The sequence below is a fragment of the Callospermophilus lateralis genome, unplaced genomic scaffold (assembly GCF_048772815.1).
Source record: "Callospermophilus lateralis isolate mCalLat2 unplaced genomic scaffold, mCalLat2.hap1 Scaffold_177, whole genome shotgun sequence".
Classification (NCBI taxonomy): Eukaryota; Metazoa; Chordata; class Mammalia; order Rodentia; family Sciuridae; genus Callospermophilus; species Callospermophilus lateralis.
In genome coordinates, this window is record NW_027512821.1 from 1,888,554 (window position 1) to 1,901,437 (window position 12,884).

The 12,884-nt window shown below is 46.4% G+C and overlaps 1 protein-coding gene across 1 annotated transcript in view; it reads right to left on the reverse strand.

Moving 5' to 3' along the window:
• Window positions 1-12,884, reverse strand: part of LOC143389997 (AF4/FMR2 family member 3-like) — a 178,330-nt gene that overhangs the window by 85,722 nt on the left and 79,724 nt on the right. Inside the window, 1 exon segment of the mRNA XM_077108156.1 lies at window positions 1,230-1,270. Coding sequence (XP_076964271.1) covers window positions 1,230-1,270 — 41 coding nt within the window.

Genomic DNA, 12,884 nt, shown 5'->3' on the forward strand with positions numbered 1-12,884 from the left:
TTACAAAGAGAGGTCAAAAGGAAACAAGACATGTGTCTAGGAAAAGAATTCTTGTGTCATTCCCTAAATGAGTTTTGATCCAGTGTCTCTCTTCCTCCCTACCCACAGACTCCAAGGCTCCGTTATCAGCTTTTGTGAAAAATCCCCAAAGCAATTCCAGAAGACCACGTGCCTGTCACTCTTGGAACAGGCGGGCTTGTGTGGTTGTCATGGGGAAGGCTTTTCACCCGAAATAAAAACGCTCAGGTTCAGCCTGCCACCCGGGAGGAAAGAAAAGCTCTCACCCTTGTGCACCAGGTGGTTCTTCTAAGTGACAGGTTTTACCGTGAAGAGGCACTGAACTGACCCGACTCCCACAGTCAATGATTGCTCCTTCCACATAAAAGGAGCTCCCAAGGAAAGGAGGGAGGGGTAAAGGCTCTCTGGACAATGCTGAGGTGCTTGCCAGCTGGGGAGGGGGAGGGGGAAAGAGGACATCTCCTTCCACTGTGTCTAGCACTGCATGTACTTCCCTTGTGGAGACACAGTGGGCCTGATCTTCAACACCCGCCGCCCACACCCACACACCCCTTAGGAATGGAAACAACAAAACCAAAACCAAACTCCCAAAGAGGCTGGTCTTAATCTAGAAGGCAATTTACATATTCCTGTTTGACCACCTCTTTGCAGCCTGTTAGGCAAACCAGGATGTCAACCGCAGTTTGGGCCTTTTGATGAGATTTATATGCATCCCATTCAATAACACAGGTCGGGAGAAACAAGAGGCAGCAGGGAGAGAGAAGTCTGGTGTGCAGGACCATGAGCGGTGCACAAAGTCCTCTAAGAAAGACTCATCCAGAGACAGATCCCTCCCCGTGAGATGATACGGAAAGAGTGAAGAAAACATGTCCTGATAAATGAAGTACTTATTGCTGAAAAATGAGCTCGGATCCCAACCAATTCCAAAGTTGAGGATTTACAGCGCCATTCAGGTCTTCCCCCCTAAGTTTTCTTCTCTCTTGTTTCACTGCACAACGAGGGATTCTTCATACTTTATGTGAAATACAACAAGGCGATTTTTGCAGTAATAAACTCCACACATGCATGACAGATCGAGGCATGCAAAATGTTTAACATCCCAGTTCACAGATACTTTAGGGACAAAATCCGATTATGAATTATATGCCACAATAAATAGGGCTCCATGTTTCATAAAGCAATTTATAGTTCATAAAAATGACAAAATGTACCTGTCAGGCAGAGCATGGAGAGCTGTTCTCTGGGTTGCCTGCTGGAAGAAAGGGCAGAGATGTTTATTTAATATTCTGACTTTTAAATTATGTGCTTGATCAACACTTAAAAAAACCTCTGTTACACACATTTTTGTCATGTGGCCAAATTTTAAACTACTTAGAAAGCTCTGTCCTATTATGAAAGGAACATTCCTGAAGCGTTAACGGAGGCCTTGGCAATGCGCACCTGCCACCAGGGGGCGAGCTTGGGGAGGCGCCAGACACCTGACCTGGCAAAGAGCAGAACTATTTTGTTCTTACTCCCTGAAGCCATTTTCCCATTGCTTTATTCCCCTTCCCTGTAAGAAAAAAGCTCTGTTTGATCCGTAGCATTTTTCCCAAAGAAGATGTAATTTTTGACTCATTTTTCAGATCTATTGAAAACATCTCTCCAGTTGTAAAAATGGAAGGCTGGCGGGAAATCTAAAAAAATTACTAATTTTTTTGGGGGCTGGGGATGTGGCTCAAGCGGCATGCGTGCGGCCCGGGTTCGATCCTCAGCACCACATACAAAACAAAGATGTTGTGTCCTCCGATAACTAAAAAATAAATATTAAAATCCTAAAAAAAAAAAAAAATTACTATTTTTTTCAGATATGGTAATGATACTGTGACAAATTTTGAAAGATTTTTTTTTTTTAGATATTTACACTTAAGTACTTATCAATAATAGGATATGATTTTGGGATCTGCTATAAAACAATATAGTGGGAGGAGGGGAAATTGGTGGCATCTTCATGAAGCAAGATGGCCCCAGGTAGATAGCTATTGGACTCAGGTGATGAGCCCACTGTGGAGTCTGTATGTTATTCTGACTACCTTTTAAATCTCCTTTTTTTTTCAGTTTCTTTAAAAAAAATCTTTTTAGATGTACAGGACAGTAGAGTATATTTTGACATGTTAAACATACATGGAGTATAACTTCCCATTTTTGTGGTTGCACATGATGTGGAGTTAACACTGGTTGTGTATTCATATATGAACTAGGAAAGCTCTGATCCATTCTATTGTCTTTCCTATTCCCAGCCAGTAATCCAGTAAACTTCTATTCCCACCCCTCCTTATTGTGAGTCAGCATCCCCATATCAGGGAGAACATTCATTCATTCTTTGGTTTTTTGGGAATGGCTTATTTCACTTAGCATGACAGTTTCCTGGCTATTTTTTTTTATGTGAAAGAAATACAATTTCCATTTTGTACAGAAAATGTATTATTTTTTATTTTTCATTTATTAAAGTGATAGGATGTATGTGTGTGTGTGTGTTGAAATTTTCCATAGTAAACAAATAAAATAATAAAAAAAGACTCCCATTTCTCTATCGAGACACTCCCAGTTGTGTGTGCACTTTCTTTTTCTTCTTGCCGACTCTAGTTCTCATTCATTCGTCTTCCACCTCAGGGCACTACCAGGGCAAGGAAAGAAGTGGGTCAAAAACCCCACAATTAGGAGGCCATGTAAGCAATGGCCCAAAGGCTGAGACCTCCTCGGGCTGCACAGGTGGTCAGGAGCGAGCACACAGGTCATTCCACCTTGCCTGGCACACATGTCCAGGTCACTGGTTACCAGGGACATCCGATACAGCCCATGCTGCTCCCCCATCACAGTCAGAGAGCAGACAAGACAGACAGACTCTTCAGATTAGAAGAATGATGTGGCAGAATCCTTCTTCCTGTGGCACAAACAAGCATATCCTGGGTGGTGCTTGGATTAGTCCACTAGTGGAGCATTTGCTGCATTCCTATGTGGAGATGACCATACTGAACTCCAGGAGGGATACAAACAAAAACAGAAAGGGCCATTTTCTTGGAGAAGCTCACTCCTTGGGCAGGACATCAGGGTAAAGGCGCAGCTCCTCAAACAGTGCCTGGAACAGTTAGCAGGTCCTCAGAGGGGCACTCATTAGATACCCGAATCCACCAGGGAATCAGTCCCACAGAGACCTGAGCAGACTTTTAGACGTGGGAGAAGAGAGGCGGATAGCACGGGGCTAGATGGGAGAGGAAGGGGCTGCCCAGCCTCCACCGTTGGGTCTCCGCTGGGACACCCCTTACTCAACCCTGGGGTATCCAGAACTGAGAGTGCTCCTTTCAAGAGGGGGGTCACTAGTAGCACCTAGTGTCTGGGGCCAGGGATGCCACAGGCCTATGAAGATCAGGAAGGTGCCTTCTACACTGAGGAACTGTCCCCTTAAAAATGACAAAGGGGTTTGCAATCCGGTCAACTTGGGAGGCTGAGGTAGGAGGATTGCAAATGCCAGGCCAGCCTTAGTAACTTAGAGAGAAACTGCCTAAAAATCAAACAAACAAAAAGAGCTGGGTTTTGTAGCTCCATGGTAAAGCGCCCCTGGGCTCAATCCCTTCCCTAGTACAAAAAAAAAAAAAAGACAAAAAAAAAAAAAGACAAAGGGGTCTACAGCAAAGCGGGAACACAGGAAAGATCTGAAAGGAAGGCACAGGACGCGTGAGCTTTGTGGACTGTCCAAAGGAACTGAGAAGAAATTAAGAGGAACAGCAGACTGGGGGTTGAGTCTTAAATTCCAGGACAGGTCTCACCACTCATTTATTATGGGTCTTGAGTGTGGCCTCACAACCAGTGACACAGCCCACCTGTGACTGCAGTCTGCCTTTGCCTTCTCCGGGGGGATGCGGGATCCCGCCATGTGATATCCAGTCTACTCTGGACAATGGAAGGATCAGTGGGTTCCCTTGATGCCAATCAACTAAGGCCCCAGTGTCCTGGCATGCCAGGGTCACAGCATGACTTTGAAGTAATGGAGTCATGCCCAGATCTTGATGAGGACACCTCAGGCAAGGGGGAGAGAGAGAAAGGAGAAGCCAAGGAGCTGGGTACACGATCTCAGAGGACCCTATTCCTGCCTCGCTCCAACTCCTGGCCTGAGCTCCCCCAAGGCCAGGACAGCAGCACGCGCCCCAAAAGCACCCAGCAGATGACAGGCGGTCATCACTGTTTGCAGGGTCATCTGCTAAAGGGCTCTCTACTTCTTCTTCTTTTTTTTTAATATTTATTTTTTTTAGGTGTAGATGGACACAACACAATGCCTTTATTTTTATGTGGTGCTGAGGATCAAACCCGGGTTCCTCCTGTGCCAGGCGAGTGCTCTACCGCTGAGCCACAATCCCAGCCCCTAAAGGGCTCTCTTCTTGCTCAGCAGACAGCTTTCACTTTTGGCTGGGATGCTTGGGAGAAAACAAACACACAAACAACAACAACAACAACAACAAAAACTTAACTCTCTACTTTTGACTGCTGGGCTGAATATGCAAGAAGTATTCCAACTCCCCCAAAGAAAGGTGGAATGTATTATTAGTAGGATCTCTTAACATTATCTCCACTGGAGGCACAGGAGGTGGGCTCTTCTTGGAAGAAGAGAAATCTTAAGAGATGTGACTACAACTTCAGTAGAAGCCTCCAGCAAGGCCCCTGAATGTTCCCCTAGCCATGGAAATAGACCAGGGCTGGCAAGTTTTGGACCATCTGCTCCTCCTCCTCAAACTCTCCCCACTGACTTTTAGGTTAGGGAAGTACCACATGTTGACGTGTACCTGTTAGAAAGTCACTGAAAAAGCAAAAGCAAACCAAACAAAAAGTAAGAAACTCTGCACTCCACCACCTCTGGAGGGGCCTATGAATCAATGCACCACCTGGGGGCGGTGCTAACAGCTGGGAACAACTCCGCAGGACCCATGTTGGCCACTGTGGGACACAAGCTGGTCAGGAAGCCTACAGCAAGGGCTGCTTTCCTTTAGCAGACTTGCATGATGCCTGCTGGGACCAGCAGGTCCTTCTGGGCGCAGAGACCTGGCCTCCCACCAGTCACTGAGCACTGACGTCTGGGAGTTTCTCCGCTCTCATCTGTCTCACCACGGTGGTACTTAGCGCCATCGATTGCCAGCATCGCTATTTTTAATGCCCTATTTTGAGTGTGCTACTTAATTGCCAGTTATTCTACATCATTAAAAACTTTACTGAGGACAGCTCATCACCCCTTAAGAAAGGAGATGAGCATATGTAAAATGTTTTAAACCATTCCTTGAGAGGAAAAAACAAAGCTGCTAACATTAGATTAAAACCAAAGCCAAGATCTTTTTTTCCCAGCTCCTTCTCGTTAAAAAAGAACCTCAGCTTTTGCCCTCAGTTTTTATTTACTGTTGGAAAATAATATAAGAAGTAAACATTGAAATTAAAAAGCCAAGAAGAAAATTACTTAGGTGACTCCGGATTATAGCCAGAAAAACTACTGATTGTAAACTAGATGAATTGCCCAATTTCATTCCTTCAAGAGTTGTATGTTACAGCAACCGTATTTTTTTCTTTTGAGATCTTTCATCATCTCTTCTGGTAACTTTCTTTTTATTCAGTCCTCAGCAAATCTGGTTGAGAGGGTTAAGAGAATATTTCACGATCTACCCCGAGTTCATCACTCATTCATGAATGACTGTGAAGATCAAGTCTACGAGACAAAACAAGTTTTCCACCAAAAACAGTCATTTTCTAGGCTCTCCTCAACAGATGACATCTTTTCTCTGTCCTTATTACCATGAGTTTGGTGCTCTGAGGACGTAATCAGTAGATATTCAGGATTCCATGTGTGCTCAATGAATTACAAGTCACAATCTGTTACGGAAGGCAAATCAAAGAGGAAATTAAATGGCCTTGTTGTAACTGGGTTGAGCACAGAACAAGTTCATGGATATTAGAGTGGGGAGGAAAACAAAGAAAGAGGGTGAAATTCAGAGACTTTCCAAAGTGAGCTGACTTCTTTCTTTCTTTTTAGTACGGGGGATTGAACCTAGAGGCACTTGAACACTGAGCCGCTTCCACAACCCTTTTTTGTATTTTTTATTTAGAGACAGGATCTGGCTGAGTTGCTTAAGGCCTTGCTAAATTGCTGAGGCTGGCTTTGAACTCGTGATCCTCTTGCCTCAGCCTCCCCAGCTGCTGGGATTACAGAAGTGTGCCACTGCGCCTGGCCTGACTTCTTTCCTGATGGAAATAGAACTAACGCCTGGAGAGCTATAAAATTCAGTTAGAACTACCTACTATGTGCAGGCAGTGGGCTTGGTGGTGACAGCCTAAACAGACAAAGTTTTGGTCATACTGCACATAAAGTCTAGAGGTGACACAAATGTGAAAAGTTGGGAGCTGGGCGGGTCAGACACAAACAGTATAGACTACAAAGGCTCTGGCAGAAAGAGTCCAGGATGCTAAGATCCTGAATGCTGGAGGAATCAATGGTTGAGGAAGGCCCACTATGGGAGGAATAGCAAGGCCGAGATCTGGAAGCTAAAAAGGGTTCCTGGGACTAGAGAATTGGAGGTGGGTGGAAAAGGAAGGGTTCTGGTTAGCAGAAGCTGGAAGCAGTATTAGGAGACCTGGCTCAGGTGCAGAATTGTGAGAGGTCACGGTGGTGCCGCTCAGCAAGCTGTGGGGACAGTTTTAAGGACTTTTGGAGGCCAAATGCAGGATAGTGGATACTATCAACAGGACAATAGGAGTCATGAAAAGGTTTAGGATAGGGGGAGCTGGGTAAAGCATGCTTGTATATCCTATGCAACTTCCTATGACTCTATCATTAAAAAATGTAGGGAGTGAGATGAAATGGCTTACATTTTTCAAATACCACCCTGGCTTCTTTGTGGTGAATGGCCAAGTCTGAGGTTATGGCAGTGATCTGGGCAAGAGATCTACATGATAGCTTTGTAGATGGAGAGAGCTCGAGTCACCCTATGCAGGTTTAGTGGAGGGAACTGGTCACTGATTGGACGTGGCAGGCTTGGGGAGGCATCAGGAATGAGCCCCAGCTTTCTGGCTGGAGCTCCTGGTACAGATGGAGAATGCTAATGGAGCTGGGTGGGGCTAGTAGAACTGGAGCAGGGGGCAATGGTGGAGTTACTTTTGAATGGTGAAGCTCAAACTGCCTATGGGATGGATGTTCAGTGCAGAGGGTGAGGAGGTAGCTGGAAACATGAGATTAAAGCTATTAAATACCAACTAAGTAAGAAAAAACACATAAAAATGATAAAATGGCTTGAAATTTCTGGAGCTACGTTTCGTGACTGCTCTAAAAGAAGAGCTAGGATTCAACTGGTTGGAATGTGTCTTTTTACCAATGGCAGATGGGGGAAACTTCCACTCTTACTCTCGACAGTACCAGGTCCACTCTTGACAAGGAAGGATTGTCAAGAGAACCTCTGCAGTGGTGATCTGAATCCTGGCTCACCTGTGATGGGATGGTGTCTCCGGGCCCCATTCAACTTCCAGATGTTCCTCAACTGACCTTGGGGTTATGTCTGAAGTTGAAAATATCCTAAGTCAAAAGTGCCTTTCGGCTGGGCACAGTGGCACATGCCCGTCATCCCAGGGACTTGGGAGGCTGAGGCAGGAGGATCGCGAGTTCAAAGTCAGCGAGGTGCTAAGCAACTCAGGGAGACTCTCTCTCTAAATACAAATCAAATAGGGCCAGGGATGTGGCTCAGTGGTCACGTGCCCCTGAGCTCAATCCCCAGTACCACCACCCTCAAAATCATGCATTTCATATACCTGACCTAAGGACCATGGTTGCTTACTGGTACAGGGTACTGAAGAGTCCTAGAGTCCTGGATGTGTCCCCTAGTGACGGCATAGGAGCCATGACTCATGGCAATGTGCTGTCCAGCATCCTGAGAGAGGATGAGACCACAGAGAATTAGTCTGGGAAAAGATTAACATTCAAAATCTGAAGTCCAGTTTCTCCTCTGTGCACAGAGCTTTCATACTGTCTTAAGTCAAAACGTTGCCAGTCAAACCTTCATAGACTGTGGGCCACCTGGGATGGCCCCCTTATTGATTCCCAAGCTCGAGGAGTCCTGTTGAGGAAACCGTTGCCTGGGCCTATATGTTGGAGTGCTTCCCTCATGTTTTCTTCTAACAGTTGCAAAGTTCCTGGTCTTATGCCTAGATCTCTGATCCATCTTGAGTTGACTTCTGTGTGGGGAGACAGAGGATCCAGTTTCATTCTTCTACACACGGAAATCCAGTATTCCCAGCACCGTTTGTTAAAGAGACTGTCTTTTCTCCAATGTATGGTTTTTTGTTTTTATTTTTTGCTTAGAGCTTTTGTGTTTTTGTACCAGGGATTGAACCCAGGGGCACTTAAGCACTGAATCACATCCCCAGCCCTTTTTATTTTTTTTTATTTTGAGGTAGGGTCTTGCTAAGTTGCTGAGGCTGGCTTAGAACTTCCAATCCTCCTGCCTCGGCCTCCTGACCTGCTGGGATTACAGGCTTGCACCACCAGGCCCAACTCCAGCGTGTGTGTTTTGGCACCTTTTCAATATCCAGGTGCTAGGACAGTTGCATTTCTTTTGGGAGAAGTTCCTTCTGTCAGATAAGAGAACTTCAAAGACAGCTGCTCCCTGCACTTGGGGAGGAACCCAGGGAAGGTCACGGAGCCCCGGATTCTCAGGTTTCTGGGCCTCTCCTTTCCTTTTATTCGAGGAGCTCAGCGTGTCAGAGCGTCACACCTGGGGACATTGTTTTCTGGGTCCTCAATGCCTTACATCTCCCAGGCCCTTATGGAGCCCCGACTGCTGAAAGGAGTCTGATGTGAGTCATGGTGGGCCGGGGACAGCCCCTGGGTCACCTGTTCAAATTGTCCCTACACTCTCCCTTTCTCCTGACTGTAAGGGAAATCGCCTCCAAGGCCTAGCAGAGGCACAGGCGTTGGGACAGAGGATGGAAAAGTGATGTCACAGGTAGTATCCCCAGTGAGGGAGCATGTCCTGGCGATGCTCAACAAAAGCTAGGATGCCTCTGTCGACCCCTCTCAGATCAGACATGTTAACATCTTCACTGACAAGCTGACCCCAGATAAGGTGACCACATGAGTTGGTGACAGGAGCCAACTTATGAGATAATGCTCCCTAGGCAACTCCAAGCCCTAAGCAGTCTTCCCCAGAGGGCATAATTAGTGCTCAATAAACTCTCAGATTCCTAGTAACCATCAACAGATTTAAACAACGCGGGGAGCTGGTCAAGCTTTCTTCAGAGGTGAGTTTTTAATGAAGGTAAAACAGAGAAAGAATATACAGTTATGAAAAAACTATATTCCAACCAATCAACCTATAGGTGGGAGATAGTGGCAAATAATAGTCTTTGTTATCCCTGTCCTGCCGTGTCAACAGTGGGGAAGAAGTTCTCTCTGGTGGAGGAAGCATGAACTCGGATCTCTCCCTTCAGTGATCTTATTAGGAACTTGGGCCCCAAACAAAAATCTTTCCAAAGCAGATGACAGGTCCCCCCCCCACCCCCAGGACCAGTGCTAACACACATCGCAGACTCAATTCACAGGAAGAAGAGCAGAGAATGCTGAGTGTTCAAGGAATGCTTAATAAAAGGGTGGACTGGAACTCACAGTATTGGCTGGATGTAAATAGAGGGAGGAGCAGTTGGAAAGAGCCAGAAAATTGTGCAAGTGTTGGCTTGACTTATCAAGTCACCAAGAACCTAAGTGAGCTGGCCCCTGCTGACCCCGTTCAGCTGGTTTCTTTCTTTATCGACAAGGTCTTCAGCGCCTGAAATTCTGCCTTCTCATTGTGTTCTTACTCAATATGGTTTGTATAAACAGCTACTAATGTTTGCAGAAAGCAGTCTTTATGAGAGCAACTATATAGCCCACCCAGGGCGCCCCAAAAAGCCAGATTTCCCCCGCCTGTTTCTGACTCTTAACTGTTTTTTATCCCCCTTCACCCTCAAAAATGTTCTTATTTTAGGGTGCAGTGGTGCACATCTGTAATCCCAGAGGCTTGGGAGGCTGAGGCAGGAGAAGTGCGAGTTCAAAGCCAGCCTCATCAACTTAGCAAGACCCTGTCTCAAGATAAAAAGGAGTGGGGATGTGGCTCAGTGTTTAAGTGCTCCTGGGTTCTATCTCCAGTACCAAAAAAAAAAAAGTTGTTATTCAGATGATAAATGATATTGTCAACCCTGACTGCCTGGCCCCTGTAGAGAACAGGATGAGGTCAAAGACTATTGAACAAAATGCTTCCTAGATAGCATTTCTAGGTATCTGAAGATGCAAAATACCTATAATTACTGAGGGGGGGAAAAAAAGCAACAACAAAGAGGTGTAATATTTTTCCCGTCTTGCAAATACTACTAAATGGGTTGAACCACAATGAATGGAAGCATAAGAGACCCATCAACTAGACTCAAATGAAAATCAGTGGCATAAAAGTGAAGCTAATGAAACTTAAAATGTGATCGTAGATGTGGAAGGATATTAGGCAGGGAGATCTATTAATAAATGCAAGTCTGAACTTGAACAAGAACAGCAAGCAAGAGGTAAAGCCCTCACCAGTAAAGATACGTGATCTGGTCTAAATCTCACAGCATGTTCCAGCAAACAGGAAAACAAACTATCTCAGAATGGCCCTGGTGGCTCGCAGTGTGGTAATGCACACAACAGGGTGCTAGGCAGACATAACAAAATCATGCCAGTTGCAGAAAAATGGAGAGCATCATGTTAGGTGAAATAAGCCACAAGTAGACAAAGAGCCGGAAGGAAAAAAGGAAGGAAGGAAGGAAGGAAGGAGGGGGGAGGGAGGGAGGGAGGGAGGGAGGGGATCTCATGAAAGCACTGGTGTAGGGGAAGGGTCCAGGGGAGGGAGGAGGGGAGATACTGGGGAGTGAAATCGATCAGATGATATCATGTGTGTGTGTACCTATGCCACAGTGAAAGCAACCTGCTACTCTGTATAAATAACATGCACCAAAAAGTAAGGTAATAAAAAAGAAATGCAATTGTCTTGAACTTTTTCCCTTAGAAATCCCATCAAATAACCAGGAAAGATCAGCCACCTGAGAAGAGAAGGGACTAAAAGTTGTCACCACATGCAGACAGACTTTTCATCTATTCTCTTGAGGGCAAAAGCCGGTGGGGAATGGAATCCCACCTGGGAGGGCCTCACCGTGCACCCTGTGGCTGTGGGTGGGAAGCCAAGGGGCCCAGCCGCATTCTGAGTCCTGCCAGTCTCAGCAGAGGACTGAGGGACACGGGGTGGATGCTAACAGACGCCAGGGACAGCTTCCTAGGAGGAGGAAGTGCAGGAGTCATCCCCCAGGGGCCTGCCAGGCCAGGGGAGGGTTTGAGGTGGCTGAGACTAATCTCTTGTCCTCAGAGGGTCACAGGCTGCAGAGTCCTTTCCTCTTCCAGGCCCACCAGGTCAGGACTACGTATGGAAGGAAGAGCCCGCCTGGGGTGGGTCTGGGCAGGAGCGAACACCGTGAGGCTTTGCCTGGCCACACAGGCAGAAGCGTGCCTGCCCAGCTGGCCCGGGAATTGTGTGAGGGGCTCTCACGAGGGTGGCAGGCGCATCTGAACTCTGGGGGAGACACTGGCCAGGCAGTTGTGCCCCTGTGGAGGAGGACGGGGAGAGAGCACCACGCATGTGTGCTTGTGCACACGTCGAGTGACAGCACACACGCAAGAGCGGCCGCCATACCTACTGCCCGCTGAGCTTCTGGGAGACACCCGAAAGCATCGTGCGCATCTCAATTCCCAGTTCTTAGGAGTCAAGGTTAAATTTGGGGCTTGGACGATGACGCTGGGCTGCTGGTCAAAGTCAGGTGCTGATTTACCTTCTGGATGGCCCCCTGGCCTCCAGGTCTCACTGGAATGGACACGTCTATGTCCTAGAAGTCTCTGATATACACTTTTAGTCAAAGAAATGAAAAGCAAATCACAGGTAATAAGTGCCAAGTTCTATTAAGCATTGCCTGATGGGGGCTGGTGCTGGGGCTCAGTGGTAGAGCGCTTGCCTGGCATGTGTGAGGCACTGGGTTTGAACCTTAGTATCACATATAAATAAATAAATAAATAAATAAATAAATAAAGGTATTAAAAAAAAAAAAGAATCTCCTGACAGGTCTTTTCCAACAGTTCCAGTCTTAGCGGGATTTAACGCAGTGACTGGGCCTCGGGATGATGCGAGCAGCTTCTTAGCCAGCCCGGGAAGCTAGTTATTCAGGCTCTGCTAGGTCCTGCAGGCTCCACCGTGGCTTTGTGGCCTGATCATTCGGGCTTTGGGCATCTGAAGCATCTTGCAGGGCAATTTTAATGCAGCCAGACCTTGAGCAAGGCCAAAATGATGATGGTCCATTAGGGACTCTCATCTTAGGAGATATTTAGAAAATTTGATTGACGTAATAACTGTGCACAAATTGTGGGGTACAGTGTGATATTTCAACACGTGTGTGCAATGTACAATGATGAGATCAGGCAACAAGGATTTCTACTGCTTCAAACGTTTATTACGTCTCAGTGTTGGGACCACTGAAAATCTTCTCGATTAGCAATTTTGAAATATGCAATTAAGTGTTGTCTCTCCTAGCTACCCGGCTGTGTTCGAGAACATTAGAAGTTACTCCTCCTGTTCAGCTGCACCTGCATCTGCTGGTCATCTCTTCTCCATCTCCCACCTTACGTCCCCTCCTGCCAGGTTCTGGTGTCCACTATTCTATTATCTGCTTTTAGGAGATCAATTTTGGACTCGTCTCTGGTCCTACAGGTGATATCAGGGTCACTCATTCCCCACTTTGTTCTGTTTGACAAATGC